At 31.0% G+C, this 18,721-nt stretch overlaps 4 protein-coding genes and 1 long non-coding RNA gene across 10 annotated transcripts; 1 reads left to right on the top strand and 4 right to left on the bottom strand.

Annotated features, from left to right (window-relative positions):
- Window positions 1-585: 585 nt before the first annotated feature.
- On the bottom strand, window positions 586-8,930 carry LOC145974032 (uncharacterized). 2 transcript variants are annotated; one of them, XR_014439609.1, is made up of 2 exons: window positions 6,583-8,930; window positions 586-2,701 (listed from the first exon to the last, which is right to left on the bottom strand). It is a non-coding gene; the product is annotated as an uncharacterized LOC145974032 (long non-coding RNA). The 2 variants fall into 2 exon arrangements; XR_014439610.1 differs by lacking the exon at window positions 6,583-8,930 and adding an exon at window positions 3,011-4,604.
- A 419-nt stretch (window positions 8,931-9,349) lies between these two features.
- On the bottom strand, window positions 9,350-12,329 carry LOC145974017 (uncharacterized). Of its 4 annotated transcripts, none has more exons than XM_083103745.1 (10): window positions 12,085-12,327; window positions 11,818-11,889; window positions 11,611-11,749; window positions 11,244-11,471; window positions 10,960-11,106; window positions 10,670-10,778; window positions 10,446-10,604; window positions 10,168-10,361; window positions 9,715-9,787; window positions 9,350-9,642 (listed from the first exon to the last, which is right to left on the bottom strand). In XM_083103745.1, the coding sequence occupies exons 1-10, from the start codon at window positions 12,183-12,185 to the stop codon at window positions 9,506-9,508; spliced, it is 1,359 nt and encodes a 452-aa protein (XP_082959871.1). In that variant the 5' UTR covers window positions 12,186-12,327; the 3' UTR covers window positions 9,350-9,505. The 4 variants fall into 4 exon arrangements, with proteins under 4 accessions (XP_082959871.1, XP_082959872.1, XP_082959873.1 ...); XM_083103746.1 differs by having other exon boundaries at window positions 9,350-9,639; window positions 12,085-12,326; XM_083103747.1 differs by having other exon boundaries at window positions 9,501-9,639; window positions 10,218-10,361; window positions 12,085-12,329.
- Window positions 12,330-12,660: 331 nt separating this feature from the next.
- LOC145974027 (SAP domain-containing ribonucleoprotein) lies at window positions 12,661-15,009 on the bottom strand. The gene is made up of 7 exons (XM_083103763.1): window positions 14,851-15,009; window positions 14,181-14,277; window positions 14,036-14,097; window positions 13,658-13,897; window positions 13,357-13,485; window positions 13,175-13,246; window positions 12,661-13,065 (listed from the first exon to the last, which is right to left on the bottom strand). Exons 1-7 carry the CDS (start codon window positions 14,899-14,901, stop codon window positions 12,964-12,966), a joined length of 753 nt encoding a protein of 250 aa, XP_082959889.1. The 5' UTR covers window positions 14,902-15,009; the 3' UTR covers window positions 12,661-12,963.
- Window positions 15,010-15,165: 156 nt separating this feature from the next.
- On the top strand, window positions 15,166-17,031 carry Ufc1 (Ubiquitin-fold modifier conjugating enzyme 1). Of its 2 annotated transcripts, XM_083103767.1 has the most exons (5): window positions 15,166-15,634; window positions 15,882-16,013; window positions 16,214-16,381; window positions 16,501-16,629; window positions 16,828-17,031. In XM_083103767.1, exons 1-4 carry the CDS (start codon window positions 15,512-15,514, stop codon window positions 16,582-16,584), a joined length of 507 nt encoding a protein of 168 aa, XP_082959893.1. In that variant the 5' UTR covers window positions 15,166-15,511; the 3' UTR covers window positions 16,585-16,629; window positions 16,828-17,031. The 2 variants fall into 2 exon arrangements, with proteins under 2 accessions (XP_082959893.1, XP_082959892.1); XM_083103766.1 differs by lacking the exon at window positions 16,828-17,031 and having other exon boundaries at window positions 16,501-16,768.
- On the bottom strand, window positions 16,633-18,640 carry LOC145974022 (arginine-hydroxylase NDUFAF5, mitochondrial). The gene is made up of 4 exons (XM_083103757.1): window positions 18,623-18,640; window positions 17,447-18,338; window positions 17,168-17,352; window positions 16,633-17,042 (listed from the first exon to the last, which is right to left on the bottom strand). Exons 2-4 carry the CDS (start codon window positions 18,058-18,060, stop codon window positions 16,762-16,764), a joined length of 1,080 nt encoding a protein of 359 aa, XP_082959883.1. The 5' UTR covers window positions 18,061-18,338; window positions 18,623-18,640; the 3' UTR covers window positions 16,633-16,761.
- Window positions 18,641-18,721: the final 81 nt, after the last annotated feature.

Raw genomic sequence — 18,721 nt, 5'->3', positions numbered from 1 at the left:
GATTGTTTAAAATGATTATGTTAAAAATACTCAAAATAATATTCCAATTCTAAGAGACATATACAAAGTGTTAAGTTATGAAGTTGACATAAATGTAACACATGAAAACGTTATAAAAATAATAACATATAAGTTGTATGTTAATTTTACATTAAAGTACTAATCAAAACGTGGTAACACAAGAAAATTTTAACATATGGACGCACAATTTTTTACTGTATATCAATGATGCATTCGCTGGAGAAAGAACGGAAATGAAAATTTGATTCTGGATTTTTGATACGATACAAATGATATGATTGAGGGTAAAAATGAAACGAAAGATGGAAAAGAGAGAAAGAGAATTGAATAATTTATTATAGAATTAAAAGTATTATTCATCATCGCGCCTAGAGAAATCTTTTTTTAAATATAATCTTTTAAATACTATTTCTTTAAATATTTATAGAGAAAAAAATATTCACTCGCTCTTTTTCTATGTGTCAAATAGAATAAAGAAAAGAGAGTATCATACCTTAATATTTTAATCTATTTTAGAATACAAAATCATGCTTATCATGGATATAAAAGGTTCATTGAATTACAGGTATTCATTTCCCTTTAATAAATGAATTTATTAGCTTTTTATCGCTTATCGTCTGCCAGTGTGCACGTGGATCCGGATCAGGTAGCGCGGTGTTTGCCACTTCTAGAATATACATACAATGACAGGCAACTGGGATCCCCTCGGATTACCCGAAACCGATGAAAAGCCCATTAGCTCAAGTAGAAATCAAGCCGGCGTGACTAAAAACGCGTTTAATGGTCGCCGGCATGGCACGGCGGTCTTTTCGTTGTCGAGTCATTAAGAGCCAATCTCTCGCTGGGCTCCTATTAATCATACGCCATCGGAACACCAGCAGCCTCCACGATCGTTTCCGCGAGCGCACGCATACCTCGCCGCGAATTAATGATCGGTTATGTCGGTACGTGTTATTAAGCTACGAGAGCTGCTGGAGCTCGAGAGTACGGATGGTTAATCGTCAACCGTGCACCGTGGTTAAATTTCGGTAACTACCATCAAGGATCAAGATGATCCCGATAAATGAAGGATGCAATAACTCATCTTAGCAGAGATTGTAAGATAATGTCCGCTTTTTATTTTATAAAGCGCGCGTGTTTATCATTTTTTTAAATTATTATTAGCTTGTGCGTAGCTTATATAAATTATTATTACCAAACAGATCTAGTAGATTGTCTTGCAACTAACGAACAAGGACGAAACAGTCTTCGCGCTCCGATAATTTTTATTCGATACTTTTTTTCCAAGTATCATAGAAAATATCAGAATCGAAGGGATTCAATATCACGAATAAAGCATTGATATTTCGATGGAGTATCGCAAAGCGTCGATGCTTTCGAGGATGTCTTATACGGATTTGGCGCACGAACAGGAGTCGTTTCTATAAATGGAATAGAAGCAACGTAACTTAATATTAAGTTAACCGGTCGAATATAATTTGGAAGGGAAATACGGCGGGAAATACAGTTAAGAGAGGTGCGATATCATCAGGAGGAAATAGAGAACATCCAGCCGGATAAAAGTGGCATAAATCTGCTGAATCGAGATATCGCGACTGCCGAGTAGCGAAGTCGTTATCCGACTCTTTATTTTTCTCTCTCTTTTTCTTTCTTTCTCTTTCACTCGCACTCTCTCTCTCTCTCTTCCTCCTTCTCTTTTCTAATAGATCGTAGAAACCTTTAGATTTGAAATAGTCGTCCCAATTCATTCTTAGATTACTATATTATTTTCCGCGTCTCTTACATTTCATCTTAATTAATAGATTTTTTCAAACCGCACAATTGAGAGAGATTTACTAGAGAGATGCACTTTATTATTCAGAGTGAGCTTATAAGTTTATTAAAATTTCTTGTTACATGCTTAATTTGGAAGATATTTATTTTATAATAATATTTTTTTTCTTTTAGTCTAAAGTAATGCTCTCCAATACGGCGTGAAAAAATCAATTATCTTTTTAAATCTTATAAAACTTTCAGAGAAATTAATCAAATGTCTCAAGGGATGATAAATCTCGGTCATAGCATCATAAAAAATTACTGATTTTCGACCATTCGCATTTAATAATAAAATTAGACTTTGTGTTTATCGAGAAGGTACTCTTTTCATCATAAAATAAAGTATTGTATCAGACATTTATATTTAACACGGCGAATATAACTACAAGAGACGGAGAGAGCAAATTACTCTCTCCAAAATATTTTGGAGAATCCACTTGCGCGTCTTCACACGTGCCGGGACATTGTGAATTTCACAAAACGCGTCATTCACTTCCCCTGCAGATGATATCGTGGCGCCGTAAAAACAACTCCCAGCGTTGGTCTCGGGTCAGGCTGGCCGGAGCCAGCCGGCGATGATCTCGGAACCGAGAAATCCCTCGTTTCGTAGGAAACGAGGGCTTAAATAAAGTCGCACACGCCCCTTTTTTACGACTGATATATATTAGCCCGGTCGTTAGCAACAGCGTGATCGGGCTCTCGACTTACCCTACGTTGAGCCGCTCGAAACATCCTCCACCGAGAACATCCGTTGCACCTGGCGAATCGCTACGTGGGGTCGTTCTCTTCGTGGTCGTCAGAGGTGACGGAGATCCCGGAGATCTCGGTGAGATAGAACCAGCATCGTACTTATGTAATTCTGGACCTAAATGTAATAAAGCTTTAGAAAGCCGGAAACCATTTTATCAATAAGATGTATGATAGAATGCATTTTTTAAAAATAAGAATTAATGCAGATAAGAGTTTTCTATTTGAATTATGTATAAATATTTTTATATGTATTTATTTTTGTAATGATATATAAATTATATTCTTTATAAGATATAATTTATAAATATAAGTAAGATAAAAAAGTGTCAACTCTTTTTATTTTTTATTACATATATTATAATTTTCATTAATATTTTTCTAATAATTATTTATGTTTTAGATTGAATTCTGTGAGTCTCTTTACCAAATAACGATGCAGCACTGGATGGAATTGTAAGGGTGGCTGTAGCATGGAACAAGGGCAACAAGGGTCGAAGAGTGATGCGCCGCTTGACCGTGGCCTACGTAAAGCCGACGAAATTAATCGTGCACTAAAAGCTGGCAACCGGGAATTAACGTGTTAGTGCGCTCCAAATTCCGGAAAATATATCGTTCACACCTGCGAAACGAGCAAGGTAAAGCCAGGACGTTAAGGTCAGTTTTATTAGCCTAACACTATCTTTCTCGAACTCAACTTAGCGAGACAATAAAATTAGCTTCCCGTTTGGAAAAGTACATAGTGTGTGACTGAAAAATTGCTTTTCAATTAAAAGTATACATTAATTTTTTCTCAAATTTTATTTGAAAAAATGATTACTTTAGATATAACAATATAATGGTACAATATCATGTGTAAAGAAATGCTACGGAAAAAATTTTTTTTTATAGAAAGGAAAAAAATTTTGAAAAAATTGATAATATATATCTTCTAAAAATAATAAAGCATTTTATTATTGTATCAATAATAAGAGAATAGCATGAAAGAATATTTCAATTTTGATTCAACCTATCTCCATTACTTCCATGAGAAGAGTGGATAAGGGTTCAATACACTTACATCTCGCCATTATCTCGCAACAATGTGCATCATTCGTGATCACCAATGAAACGCATCGCGTCGCGTCATCGAGTCGAGGAAGCGACACGGGAAAAGAGCAAAGTGTAATTCAATGTCTGTTCATGCAAGCGGGTAGAAGTAATCGCACGATAACACGGCATTCCTCTGCGAGAGAGGCCAGTAATTAAGATCTCAACTGGTCTCAACTGGCCCCAAGAGGCTCGCCTCCCGATGAGCGTCGTCTCCTTATGTGTTATCGCGCTCGATTACTCGATACGTTTTCGTGGCTCGAGAGGAAACGTGTTCGTTTTAAAGGATGTAGCACCAGCAGCGATATTTCTCCTTCTAAATAGCTTCTACACGAAATGCTATCTTGCCGATATGCGGCTACAATCTGGCGCGTATATGTACGTTCCATTAATTACCAACGCCAATCATCTTATTATACGAGCGGGCCTTTGCGCACATGATCGGAATACCGCATTATCCTCGTCTCGATCGTACGTAACGCTGATAAACGCGTGCCCGATGGAAACGAGCGCGGTTCGCGATCGACTGCGGTAATAGACAGTTTACATTCGGCAATCCCGGCGAACAGCGAAACGTTTACCGTGGCGATAGCTGGTCGTTACATCTACGGTACGTTTCCCGATAGCGGCACGGATCCTGTCATGAGTTACTGAATCCGCAATCAGCGAGGAAGTACGACGACACGAGCGTTTGCGGTCGTGTCGCGATGGAACGTGCGAAGTAGCGAAAGATTGCGCTCATGAAATCAGAAACAATGCAGTTGAAAATTCATTGAGTAATTGTCGTGAGCAAAAGTATCATTTTTCCAGGGTGTCGGAATCAATATGCGATTCTCCAGCAACTGAGAAAAGATTTTTCGTAAGTCTCTTAGAAATGCGCGATGCGTTGCAGTGAAACGTCATTGATCCAAATTTTTTATTGCAAATCTTATTTTTCTGAAATAAAAAGAAAAATATGAAACTAGAGATATTAATAATTATATGAAAATTATTAATATTTTAAAAATTAATATTTAAAAAATTTTTTAGATGACATATTTATTTAATATCTGAAAAATGTTATCATCCGGAAAAATGTTATTTTTAACAATATTTGATAGAAAATCTTAAAAGTCATAATTTTTAAAGCTCAGAAAAAAAACAGAATAGAAAGCCAAAAATAAGTTTCGGAACGGCAAACATAAATATAATAAAAATTTATTAATCCTCAAATTAAATCTCGAATTAAAATGAAATCTCATAAAGTCATAATCTCGAAATTAAAAAAAAAAGTAGCAAATGTACTAAATGTATTAAATATACAATTCTACTCTTGCCTTTTTGTAGCTATATTCTTTAAAGGAAAATATTTTTCCAAAATTTTCTTTTCCTTAAATGTAGAATATTTAAGAGATACAAGAGTTTTAAAAAAATTCGTGCGTGTTTCTCAAAACATCGCTTTTATTCACGCACCTTTCTCAGAGTGAATTCTTCGATTACATTCAAGTGTACAAAAGATTACAGGTACACAAAAGATCGGACACATCCGATACCGCGCACTTGGGGCTTCTTTCTCAAAAAATCAGACATTGATGCCTGAACCGCAATCGCGATAGCTATACAATCGAAGCACGAGTTCGCCCGCGAGTTAGAGTTTTCGATTCACCCTCGGTCGGATGGGACGCAAATTCAAGAGGGGTCATGAAGAGGAGAGAGCAGGTGAGCTAGCCTGATGCGCACGCATGCATGAAGTGCGGCGGATCCGCACTTGAGATGCATCCGGGCGCGATTAATGCACTCGAAGATGTTGGGGATAGGTTCGTTATTTTGATAGCGTTCCTCGCGCACATTCACAGGCGCCGTCCGCGCTCTATTGCCGTGTCAAATTGAGTTAAGGCACCGTGAGCTTCGTGAATACCCAAGTTTCTCCGCTGCCGGATGGTCGGAATCATAATAATAAACTGCAGTTAAACAGTTAAAACGAAGGGGACCGCATAGCAGAAGTTGGACTCGGCAGGAGAGCGTTAAAATCAACTACATTAAAATCGCTTTGCAAATTAAGTGCATGTTGCAGAAAATTACAAGTTTGCAGAAATTTTCATAATTATTATGTATTGCGTTATGTAAGAAACTGTTTTAAGGGATCCTTGGCAAAATATTTTCTTCGATTCTCGGTTATTTTATTGCATGCTTCATTCATTTCTGTTAAACGCCTTTCATATTCGTCTTCTATTCACATTTATACGGCCATGAAAATTCCGAAATAATTATGGATCTTTAAAATTTCATAATAAAATTAAAATTAAAAATAAAATTAAAATTTCATTTATTTTATTGTATATATATAATATTTGGAAATTTTTAACCAAAAATTAAAATTTGTATTTAAAAATTTATGTAATATACCAGGATAAATGTTTTATCACAAAACTTTTTCTTCATATTTCAATCCATCTGTCATTAATCTTACGGGAATGAAATATTCAACGCTCATATCACATAGCTAGGCTATTTATTAAGATATATTCAAGCATGCAATTTTAATCCAACATTTTGTCAAACGTTAAATCAACATCAAGAAGAACGTCCTATCGTTCCAAATTTAGAAGCAATTTTTCAAAGTTTAAAAAGAAAACCATCTATTATGCATATGTTGCAATAATGAAGGAACCGTGCTGAATTACACGTTTGCCCTCTTGACGAAGGTGCATTTCAGCAGATAAGCCACGACACCGCATCGTGGTTAACACAAAAGAAGCGGAGGAAACTTTCTTTCAGAGAGTGAGCCACGTATAATGCGAAGGAGCAACGGCAATAGTGTTTGCGTGCGCGGAGAAAACTAAGGAACCGAGCATCTCACCGCCCTTAGCTATCACTTCGAGCATGTAATGCACCCGTGCTTACTTACATGCGGTTCCACCCTTCGCGTACCTTTCTCCTCTTTTCTCTCCGTGGCAGCTTTTACGGCCCCGTGAACCCTTTCGAACATGTCTGCGATGATCGCGAGCGATGGCGTGCACCGAAATATTTTGACCGCACGATCCTCCGTCCTTTATTCGCGGAGCGAAATACTTCAGCTTCCTTTACGACGAATGAACTGAAACAAATTGACAAGAATTTTTTAAAAAATGAGAGAATACATCGGGTAATTTTTCTTTGTAAAAATTAATTAATTTAATTTTGAGACAAGATTATAAAGAAAGAAAAAGTACATTTCCTTTCTCATGCAATATGGCATAATATGGCTCGATAATAAAAAGTTTAAAAATTTGTTAAATTGCTGCAAGGCAAAAAAAAATAAAAAATCGGCGTTAGCAAGGAAAATTCGTTTATACATTATAAAGAACGGTAGTTTACGTCGCAGGCAATTTTTATACGAGAATTGCACGGAATTACGAGAAACTTAAGCTAGCCGGTAGTTGCGCGTGAATAGCACGCAAACTCCCCAAACTGACTAACACACGTTGTACTTTCGTGCCGCCAGCGGGTACTTCGTTTTGCAAACGACGAAACTAGATGCAACCACACAACACCAGCCAGGTCACTTCTCTCTTTGATATTACTTCGGGTATGTAATGGAACTTGCCGGAGAACCAAAAGGTGCATCCTTTCTGCAGACAAATATCATGGTTGTACGACGCAAGAACAAATATTTGATAAAACAAACGATGTATAAACCTGTATTGAGGACAAGAATAAAATCTGCATTGTTACCGATACGAGAGATCGCATTATACATATTGTGAACTTAGGGCGAGTAGTTGAAGCGGCAAAATGATAGTGAGTGACGGATTCCGGCCGCCCCATTATTCTTCCTTTGTTGGAAGAAAACTTCGAAAATTACTTTAAATATTAACATTTTAGTTGTAACCGTTTTTTATTAATTGTTTCAGATGTTTGCGATAGCAATACAATTTTATTTTGTATATGTATGTTCGCACGTTTATTTAAGATGCTGTAAAGATATTTTTTTGTCTTGTCAAAAAAGACAACAAAAAAAATATCTTTTCGTAAAATGTATTGTGAATTTTTTTTAGAAATTAGAAACTAACGATAAAATTAGAATTTGCGAAGTATGACAATTTTATAAATGTTATCATAAATAATCGCTTCAGCGTTATCAGCAATATCGAACATCTTTCTGTTTCTTTAATGTATCACGTATCTGATTTATATATAATTAATATAAATAATATTATTTATAAAAGTTAATTTTATTAATTTTATTTTAGTTTGTTTAGATTGATCTATAAGTTAATTGATTTGATAAAAGCTTTATATAATATTCTTTTTTAATAACACATAATTTTTATTTCAGAATCGAAAAAAATTACTTTTTGACAAAGAAAAATTACTTTTTATTCATATATTTTCTCTTTTTTCTTTCTGTTTAAAATATATACACTCATTAAAAAATTGATGGAATACGTGATACATGTATAATTTTACAATAAATCTTGCGTAATAAAAAAAGCCGCAACGCATTCGCATTTTTGATAAAAATGCATATTTCTGATGGAAACGCAATACCTCATTCACGACTCATTAACTGATTGATATCCAATAATTATAAACATACTTTCAACAACGGAAAAAAACGGAAAAGCTTTTAACGTTTCTGAATTTAACGCAAGTTATCGCTAAATGTAGCTTTGGAAAAAATACGCCAATAAGCTTCAAAAATTAATGGGCAATGGGAAAGACAAAAAAATAGAGAATGGCATTTCCCTTATTTTCCAGAATTTGTCGACACATACTTGCATTAAAGAAACCTTATACATATAATATTCAATAATTAGCATATTCTGACAGTAATTAATAATTTCGTGAAATGTTACCGGAATAAAATACGTAATTCAATCTATTGTTGCATTTGCTACGATTCAATCTTACAATTAATTAGATAAAGATGATTTCATCGTATGATAAAAAATAAACTATAACAATTGGAAAAATGTAAAATATGTCTGTGACAAGAATCTTAATTAATATCAATCAAATAAAGCCAAAAATAAGAACACAAGTTTAAATGTTTTAAAAAAAAGCTTAATAGAATAATTTAACTCTCTAATAAAAAATTATATACACACGCTTCTGTATTTTTTAAATTTTTAATAATCTACTTTCTTCTGTTCTATGATGAAAGGATCTTTATCCAATTATGATTGGATCGTTCATCCACGAGTACATATACGATTATATGAGAAGTGCAGACGTTACTTCTAGCAAATTTGACAAATTCTTGCTTGCTGACTAATTATTAAGTTCAATCGGCATAATAAGCACAACTGCTGGTTGAATAACAAAATGATTTCATTTCCGTCTATTTGCTTATTCATTCCTGTATACTTTGCACGAATAACTTTGAATTTATTAATGTTGAACAATTATATATCGACAATTGTAATAAAACATCATGATAAATTAGTCAATTTATTGTTTAACAAGATATTCAGATTAAATTACACAAAATAGCTGCACATATATAGCATTATTTGATAAATATTATCTTATGTGATTAAGAGATTAGTTATAATATTTATCACAGAGAATGGCAATAAATTAACGACAATTAAACATTTCCGAAATATTAAAATCGATATTATATAATTTAAGATTACTTTCAATATAATTACCAATATTTTTCTATGTTACAATATGAGATATGCTCATATAATAGATCTTATAATCTTAAATACACATCATTTATTGATATAAAAATAATATACTGATAATATAAATAAGATTAATTAATATAGTTAAGATAAGTTACTAAAAAATGATGTAATAATAACAGCTTAAATAAACAAATAATCTATTAAATATCAATAATAGCACATTATGAGAGAAATACTTAACAATCATTATCTTTCTCTTCTTTTTCCTCATATTCCATACTCTCATCTGCATTTTTATTTTCACATTTGCACTTTATACGTTTCTCATTTAAATGATGTATGTCAATGCCGGCATCGCCTCCAGCAGGATCTGCTTTAAAATAATAATTATTTTATTTATAAAAATATATAATTAACCCTGTTCTTATTTCATTTAATATTATACCTTTATCTTGCTGCTTCGCTAAAATTTGTTTCATTTTTTTTGAATCTTTCAATTTTTTCTTCGGTGAAATATCCTTTAGTAAAAAAAAGATCTAATGTAAACAATCCAGTAATATTTAATATAAAAAAGATTTAATATATGAATATATTAATCTATTGATGTCTCACTTTATAAAAATCGTATTATTTTTCTAACATATGCAAATATGTAATTGTAAATAATTGTGTATATTTGTAACATTATTTATTATTATAGAAAATTAGACGTTTAGAATTTTATTTAAAATATTAAAATTAAATTTTAAAATATATACTAACGTTTTAAAGAAAATGATTCATTTTAGCCAATAATTCAATAGAATTTACATATATATGCATTATATTACATATTATTTCTTCAATTAATATTTCAAATATAACAAAATTATAAGTTATAGAAAAATATTTGATATACCTCGTAAATCCGTTCAATATGCTCTTGTTTTTCATTAGAATTTGTTTTACCTTTTATTCCAAAGTTTAAGAATGGTCCAATACCAAAGTTAATAGATCCACCAAACAAGAAAAATGGCACTAATATTATGAATAGACAGACAGTTGAGTAAAGGATGATCATAATAGGAATTTTGTACACAAAGTTTAGTTTACCTGTAAAACAAAAAGTGAATATTATAATAAATAATTCATTAATATTTTGATTATATATTATTGATATTAAAAGAATTTACTCACTGGTAGCATTATCTATAAATTCAGATATAACAAGTCCACAATATGATACTGGTTGAAGAATGACTGTACTAAGAAAGTATGTCAATGCATATGCTGGTGTCACTTGCAGTCTAGGATTGGTCATAATTGATTCGTAATACTTTTCACAATCATTTGTAGCTGTGAATAATCAAACGATATAATTAAACTCTCAAATGTAATTATATTTCAAATAAACAACTCACAGGAAAATGATGCAACCATTTTATCCCAGAGGCCCATTTTATGTGGTTGACAAGCAATTGGCATTTCTACAAACTGTGCTTGTGCAGCCATTAATTTAATTTCTGCTTCCTGTGAAAAAAAACAATATTTAAGATTAGAAATAATTAACTATATTACATATTTTACACATATAAGTATAATTGTTATAACTGTCTTCAAAAATTATATATCAATATTTAATGTATACTATAGATTTTAGATATGTTCAATATAAAAAAGGACATATATGATAAAATCTTGTATAAATTACCTGTATAAGTCGCCACCAAGTTAGAAAAAAACTTATTATAAATATGACATCAATCAATAAAAAGATAATTAAACCTCGAGACCACCTTTGTCTTCTTAAAATCATAAAACTAGATATGACTACTAAGGAAATTATAGTTATGTCCCACTGCAACCAAGAAGTCGTTTAGATTCATATTAAACATATTAAAAAATATTATATATATATATATATATATATATATATATATATATATATATATATATTTCAAATATCATATGTAAGTGCTATTAAATTATTCTTACATGTTCTTTCATAATTAATAAATAATTCATCAAATGCTCTGATAATAAATAATGAGACATATCTGCCATATAGTGATACATGGTATAGTCAGGTTGTTTTATTACATTGTCAAGAATTCTATCAACTTCTCTTATAGATCCTTGGCCATTTACAAAATTCTGGAGATATTCAAATTGTGAAGAAGATGCCTCTATGTTAAGTATTCCAATTACTTTGTCATCAATTCTCTGTATACATAATTTGTCAATGTAAAACTGTATTATATTTACTGTATAAATTTATATATAATTGTAATTTCGAAGTCCGAAATAAGTAGGAAGTTTTATTACAAAAGTTTTCAGGTATTATTTTATATCGCAAACTAACCTGTATAGCAAGATTTGATAATAGTATAGTAATCAAACGTTTATAAAAGATTGCTTCCTGAGTACTTTGTCCATTTAATTCTTTACAGTTATATGATTGTATTGCAAATTGATCATTTGTTTTTGCTTGTGCTGTTAGCCTAAAAGAAATCAAATCATATGTTATAGTGTACATTTTGTATATGTTTATATAAGACAAAATATATACTTTTCTGAAGAGAAATCCTTTTCTGTAGACTTGTAAAAAAAAGAATATATATTTTCCAGCTCCTCTGTAGGCCTAAAATAAATATTTTTAAAACCAAAATCATAAGTATAATAAAAAAATAGTAATATGTATACAATAAGTGAATATTATTTATCTCAGGACAAGCATAAGAAAGTATTGTTCATATAATTTTGAAAAAATTATACATTTATAATACATATATTTTTTTAACAACAAAATTCGCATCATATATTAAAAAATACTTACGGCGTGACATCATCGAGTGTATCCGTTTCGTCGCAATAAACGTTAGAATAAAGTGCATATAAATGCAAGATAATATATATCGATGACTTGAAGAACTGCATGTCGATTAAGTGCTTTCATGTGTTTTTCGTAAAAATATTTTTTTATGATAAGAAATATACAAGACTATTGAAATTCTAAACACGATGAAAAGTATACGCGCCGGCAAAATGTCTTTACTCTAGCTCACTATAACCAAATCATCAAAGCAAAATACCCTGCCAATATCTAGTTCTCTCGAGTTATCGACTAGTGAAATATGTTTGTAAAAAATAAATAATCAAATTCCAGAATATGCGAGCACAAAAAAAATGAGAAAAATATTGTTCTTTTTTTTATTATCAACAAAAATTTATGTATACACTAGATATTTATTAGTTGATATATTAAAATAAGATTTATTTATTCCGTGATTAAAGAAAATAATATATATATTTTATTAATATATATTAATTTTGTTATATTGTGTATCTTTTTATCATCTTTACTAAAATTTTGAAATATTTAATATTTTTCATATTAATATCAAAATAGCTGTTTATATACTAAACCATTACTGATGACATGCAGCATGGGTTTTATTAGTGTAATACATTTATTTACATTTCTAAGGGCTACCTTTATTTATCATTATAAGAAATTTAAATACGATATAAAAAACATAAAGCAAACGAATTAAATATTAACTATTCAATACTGAAATAACAATCGTACTCATAAGTACAATTATTTGTCAATAATTTTCATTGTTCTTTATATATAATAGCTTTATTGAAAATAAGGTAAACTTAATTTAAGACTTATAACTTAGATCGCTGTTTTAGTATATAATACCGAGTATCATTTAACAATCTTAATTTTATTGTAAGATACCTTACTTTCGTTGGGCTGTACTTCACCAAATCTAGCTTTCCTTTTTTCCAATCGTTCAGCCAATTCAGCCTTAAAAAAAGTCATTCAATAATAAAGTCATAAGTCATGATAAAAAAGTATAGTAATGTAAGTCGTCAAAATAAATGTATGCATATATTAACAAAAATTATTTGCTTACTTTTTCCATCAAAGTAGACACAGAGGTTCCGAACCTTTCTGCACGTTTCTTCAATGTATCATAAGTAGTATTCTATCAAGAATTATTTAAAATTAATATAAAATAATTCTACATAAAAATTGTATATATATAACATTTTATCTTGATAACATAGATTGTAAAATAAATCATTAATTTCTTACCACAGGTGTTTTTATAGACGCAGCTGATTTATTATTTTGATTATTGACGTTAAATCGAGCTAACCTAGCTTCTTTTTTTGCAGTTTCAGATAATGGCACTCCAAATTTTTTAGCTCTCATCTCTAATCTCTGTTAAAAAATTATCATAATTATCACAAAAGATAAAACAATTTTACAGTAATAGTACAGTAGTAGAATACAGTAAAATAATTTACAGTAGAATAATTTTATTACATTGTTCAAGATTTTATTATTTAACATATATCCTAACAGATATAAAAATGATAAAATTTTCAATTACCTCTTTTGTGCTGAGTTCTGATAATTTAATAATCTTTTTCTCTGGTGGCGCAGTAACAGGTTCTTTTACATTTTTATTTTCATTTTTTTCTACTTGATCGTTTTTAATTTCTTCAAGTACAGGTTTGCGATTCAGCACTATTTTTTTCGCATTAGTATTATTGCTCTCCACTGATAATTTTCGCTTCTCAGGGAGTACCTGTGAATCTGGCTTACTTGATAATTCTTCTATTTCTTCATCCTGTAAGTAATTCAAAATTCTCACATACAGATATATAAAGCAATAATAATTTTTTGATATATATTTATTACTTAATTCTCAAGTTATATATAGTCAAATATATTATCAATATCATAATATATATATTGCAAAACTTACACCAAGTACTTCATCTTCATCTAAAATTTCTTCCGTAGTTTCATCCAAGGATAAGGCAGAATCTATAAAATTTAAATCATTCATAAGAAGATATATCCTTCAAAATTATATTAAAATAAAGAAATAAATAAAAATGGAAACAGACCTCCCTGGATTGCTAATTGAAGTCTTTCTACTAATTCGTTTTTATTGCCCACAGCGGGAAGTCCTCTTTGCTTTAATTCTGCTCTTAGATCAGCCACCTGAATATACAAAAAAATTTGTATTTATATAAAAATAAATCAATATTGATATTGTGTTTATAATTAAATGCTAAATGTTGTCATAATAATAATAAAATCTGTTCTTCTGATTGATACATATGCTTTATATTTTCAAGATAAAAAAATAATAAGTTCTTCAGCAATATAATTTTCCAGCATTCTAAATTTTTATGATTTTATCAACAAATTTAATACCCAGCATTAATGAATTAATTAAATAGAATCTAACTGCCCTCGTTCGTAAAGCTTCTAAGCGGAAGTTACTTTTCAGTCGAAAGTCCATAGTTTAAGGTGCCAAAGCTTGTAGATAAATGTAATAAGCAAATATAGCACAGAAAAGAAATATTACTGTGGCATTACCGTGTTAATTGATTGATGAAACGGTAGTTTGCAATTGATAGCGGAAATATATAGATAAGGCAAATAAAGTAATTCGAATCGGAAAATGCTAAGTTGACGGTATGATTTTACAAGTTGTAGAAAAATTGATGGTTAGGCTATCATCGAAATTACGAACATCACTGCATGTATAGATCGATTTATGATATTTACCTTCATTTTTGACAGTTCAGTCAATCCTTTTTCGTAGGACGAGTCAGCCATAATGTATTCGTCGTATTTAACTCAAATTACAACCGCTATTAACAACGATGCAACATTTCACATTACCATTCCCTCTTGCAATGATACATTACTCACATATACACAAGCGCGCATATCGATTCAGCTTTATTCCAGAATCCGACCAATCAAACGCAAGCTGGAGAATCGATTGATCGAAAAGTTAAAATACTTTGATTTTATCAATTCTTTTTTTTTAATTTGTTTGTGATTTTTTTGATAAATGTTTGTGAGATTAATTAAAAGATTAATTAAAAGATTAATTAAAATGTTTGTGAAGTTTCCGGAGCCCTGATGAAACCATCTCACGAAAAATGACAGCATGGCCCTATTAGGCTTCTCTTGCACTAGAGTGAAAAGGAGAAATAATAAGGACGCGAAATATTATAAATATTATAAATAAAATATTTTAACGAATTTTATATGGATATTATATTTGCAAAGGATATATGTTGATTGTTATTTACTTTTTTTTTAATTTTTTGCTCAAGTTTCAATTTGGTAATGTTGGCTGCATTGACGCAAACAGGCGAGATATGTATGTAACATCATCACTATCTAAAGTAAAATTGTGTAAGCATAATTTGTCGAGATGGTAGATGAATCGACGAGGAAGACTTTAAGTAATATTCCATTACTGCAAACAAAAGCCAGTCCAAGAGATAAAGATTTATGGGTGCAAAGATTGAAGGAAGAGTATCAAGCTTTAATTAAGGTAAAAAAGAATTAGCTCAATTCTGTCTTTCCAAGACTGTAAATGTCATTTCCATATGGACTTCTGTCTTTATTGTTTTATATACGAGTAAATAGCTAGGTATTAAAAATTAATTTATCATTTATTATTCAAGTTGTTAAGAACAACATTCTTTTATCATGGAAATATTTTATGTAATGAATTAAATTGCATGAATATTGTTATTGACATACAAACTTAACTATATATTACAATTTGTTTCTTATAGTATGTAAAAAATAATAAAGAAGCAGATAATGATTGGTTTCGGTTGGAATCAAACAAGGAAGGGACCAAATGGTTTGGCAAATGCTGGTATATTCAGAATTTCCTAAAGTATGAATTTGAAATAGAATTTGATGTAAGTAACTTTTTATGTGTATAGTTATTTTGATTTATTCTATTTAAACAAAGAAAAATTATATTCTACACAAAAAATGCTATTTATAAATAATATTTTAATTTATATACACATTTATAAAATTACTAAAATTATACTAAAAATGTCAAAATATTTCAATAGACATTACACTTATACAGTGTGTATGTTTTCTTTCCTAGATTCCTGTTACGTATCCCACTACAGCACCTGAAATTGCTTTACCAGAATTAGATGGTAAAACAGCAAAGATGTACAGAGGAGGCAAAATTTGTCTCACTGACCATTTCAAACCATTGTGGGCTCGCAATGTACCCAAGTTTGGCATCGCTCATGCAATGGCTCTTGGTGTAAGTTTAATTGTCTAATACAATTAAAGATGTAGAACAAAATCACTAGGTTGGATATAAAAATTCTTACATTGAAATAATAGTTTTGTACAAGATGTAAAAAGGTATATATTTTTCAGTTAGGACCATGGTTGGCAGTCGAGATTCCAGAGCTTATAGAAAGAGGTGTCATAGTTCACAAGGAAAGTGAAAAGAAATCGTGAATATTATATATAAATAGTGGCAAAATAACTAAAATGCAATTATTGGTAAATAATAAATTATTTTTTTATGCCTATTATTTGAAAATAAATTTATATAATACATTAGGTTTTTTTACACATGATATATTAGAGTATTTACATAATTCAATATGCAATTAATAAAGACTATTTAATATGCTATTTATCATTATCGTCTAGTTTTATTTTCTTACTGCTTTTAATGATTTCGTCGAGCTTATACAGATCCTTGAGCGATACTTCTCCTGTTCCCCTCTCGAGAGGCTTTGGTTGAGACGCATCTGGTTTCCATCCCAACATATATATTATTTGAAACGTGGCACGAACGGAATCTTCTCTGACACTTTTGTACATATGTTTATATATGGATGCTGCTGCAATCAGCGTATCTCTTGGTAGGTGCAAGTTACGATTCCTGGCTGCATTATTTTCTGCCATTCCTAGTAAGGTAACAAGTAAAAATACTGCATATAAAATACAAAATTTTCTTGTATTAAATCATTCTTATTTTTATTTATCTTATTAAATAATTCTTATGTAATTAAGAATTTTTTTAATAATTAACCTTTCAAGTCCCACATAAGCTCAAACATACTCGGGTAACCGATGACCATTTCATCAGTATCAATAGTCAACATAGTAAAATTCGCTCTCGTTAATAGAGATCCAATATCCCTAACCTCCACGAAGGGTGAAATATGTGGCGAAATCCCACCATGTCTCTCGAGTTCAGCTAATTGCAAGGAACATCTATATTATCAGAATGAATGGCAGAAATAATAAAAGCAAATAGATACAAGATATCCTAAAGTCCTCGATATAATCCTGGCAATTTTACTTTTACCTCAACTCGTAAAGAGTATCGCCGCCGAACATAGCCGCCAGAAAGACTCCGTCATTCTTCAAACTGCTATTTATACGTTGGAAACATCCAGGGAGATCATTGATCCAGTGAAGACTCAAACAACTAATCACCATGTCGAAACTGTTAGGTTCGAAGACCACATTCTCCTCATCAACAATTTCCTTCTTGATCTTCACTCCTTCTGTACAACCGGCTTGCTCCAAGAAACTTGGACTCATCTCAGCTAATACTAACTCCTCCACGGATTCGCCGAGAATTCGCTTGGATACATGACCGCGACCGCATCCCAGATCAAGGACCCTGCTAAACTTTCGTTTAATGTCGAATATCCGGTCGGACAACCTGTCACCCACCTCGTCCTTGAGGTAGTCATACAGGTGGACGTCGGCGTTCTTTGCAGCACGTTCGCGCTGCAGAAGCTTCGTCTTCCTGTCGAACACGTTCATCGGACTGTCAGGTGGCAACGAAGACATTGACACTACATTACACGCTACGTTAGGATTATATCTGCGATTTGACAAGTTCAACCTGCCGTGTATTATGCGATCGCATAACGTCCGATTTGTTTCACGAAACAGAATTTTGGATGCCATTTTTTGCAGCTGCACAATTGCTAACGTTTTTATTTTCTTTTAATCCGATATTTCTTTAGAATACCACTTGTTCCTAATTTCTAATTTTCTATTTGTTTTCGCACGAAAACTTTTAGAGATCAAAACTGCCAATGTATTTCATGTTATTGTGATAAACTTGGACTCTACCAAGGATATCTGTTATTGACAACGAGACGGATTTATGACTCGATGATGTCGAGTGTCTACTCCGATGAATCCGCTCATTCTCCGTGGATGAAGGTTAGGACTAACCTAATCTAAAACGAGATTAATAATAATTATTGAAGATCAAACGCAAATAAATTTTTGTATCATACATACACAAATGTTGACATAATAATTGTTCATTATATTTTACTTTCTAAATGTAAATACTTTTCATATATTATATGTATTTAATACTATCTTTAATAATAATATATTAATTCTGTAACATTTAACATTAACATGAAATATATTTTAAATTTTAATATTTCTTTTATTTTAAATTTTAATATTTTTTGTTTCGTGGTTTTTGAATATTTATAGGTGTTTCATATACATTTAAAAGTACCGCCATAAAATGTGTGAGTTCCATCGAATTGTTTGATTCGCCGAGAAGTAAAGATTTCTTTACCCTTGATTGGTCGATCAAAAACTT

This window comes from Camponotus vicinus, unplaced genomic scaffold, assembly GCF_025532165.1.
Source record: "Camponotus vicinus isolate PSW18456_S1 unplaced genomic scaffold, iyCamVici1.0 SCAF_7, whole genome shotgun sequence".
NCBI classification, from domain to species: Eukaryota; Metazoa; Arthropoda; class Insecta; order Hymenoptera; family Formicidae; genus Camponotus; species Camponotus vicinus.
The sequence above is the reverse complement of the archived record's forward strand: the minus strand, read 5'-3'. Positions and strand labels throughout refer to the sequence as shown.

Excerpts from the sequence above, each read along its gene's own strand:
- LOC145974022 (XM_083103757.1), bottom strand. The coding sequence starts at position 18,060 with ATGGCATCCAAAATTCTGTTTCGTGAAACAAATCGGACGTTATGCGAT. Across the intron at positions 17,353-17,446 it reads GATACTCTTTACGAGTTGAG|ATGTTCCTTGCAATTAGCTG; the intron begins GTAAAAGTAAAA and ends CTGATAATATAG. Across the intron at positions 17,043-17,167 it reads GCTTATGTGGGACTTGAAAG|GAATGGCAGAAAATAATGCA; the intron begins GTTAATTATTAA and ends TTACCTTACTAG.
- LOC145974027 (XM_083103763.1), bottom strand. The coding sequence starts at position 14,901 with ATGGCTGACTCGTCCTACGAAAAAGGATTGACTGAACTGTCAAAAATG. Across the intron at positions 13,247-13,356 it reads CGTCTATAAAAACACCTGTG|AATACTACTTATGATACATT; the intron begins GTAAGAAATTAA and ends AATTCTTGATAG. Across the intron at positions 13,066-13,174 it reads TGTCTACTTTGATGGAAAAA|GCTGAATTGGCTGAACGATT; the intron begins GTAAGCAAATAA and ends ACTTTTTTTAAG.
- LOC145974017 (XM_083103745.1), bottom strand. The coding sequence starts at position 12,185 with ATGCAGTTCTTCAAGTCATCGATATATATTATCTTGCATTTATATGCA. Across the intron at positions 11,750-11,817 it reads AAGGATTTCTCTTCAGAAAA|GCTAACAGCACAAGCAAAAA; the intron begins GTATATATTTTG and ends GATTTCTTTTAG. Across the intron at positions 11,472-11,610 it reads TATCAAATCTTGCTATACAG|AGAATTGATGACAAAGTAAT; the intron begins GTTAGTTTGCGA and ends TTATGTATACAG.
- Ufc1 (XM_083103767.1), top strand. The coding sequence starts at position 15,512 with ATGGTAGATGAATCGACGAGGAAGACTTTAAGTAATATTCCATTACTG. Across the intron at positions 16,014-16,213 it reads AATTTGAAATAGAATTTGAT|ATTCCTGTTACGTATCCCAC; the intron begins GTAAGTAACTTT and ends TTTCTTTCCTAG. Across the intron at positions 16,382-16,500 it reads CTCATGCAATGGCTCTTGGT|TTAGGACCATGGTTGGCAGT; the intron begins GTAAGTTTAATT and ends TATATTTTTCAG.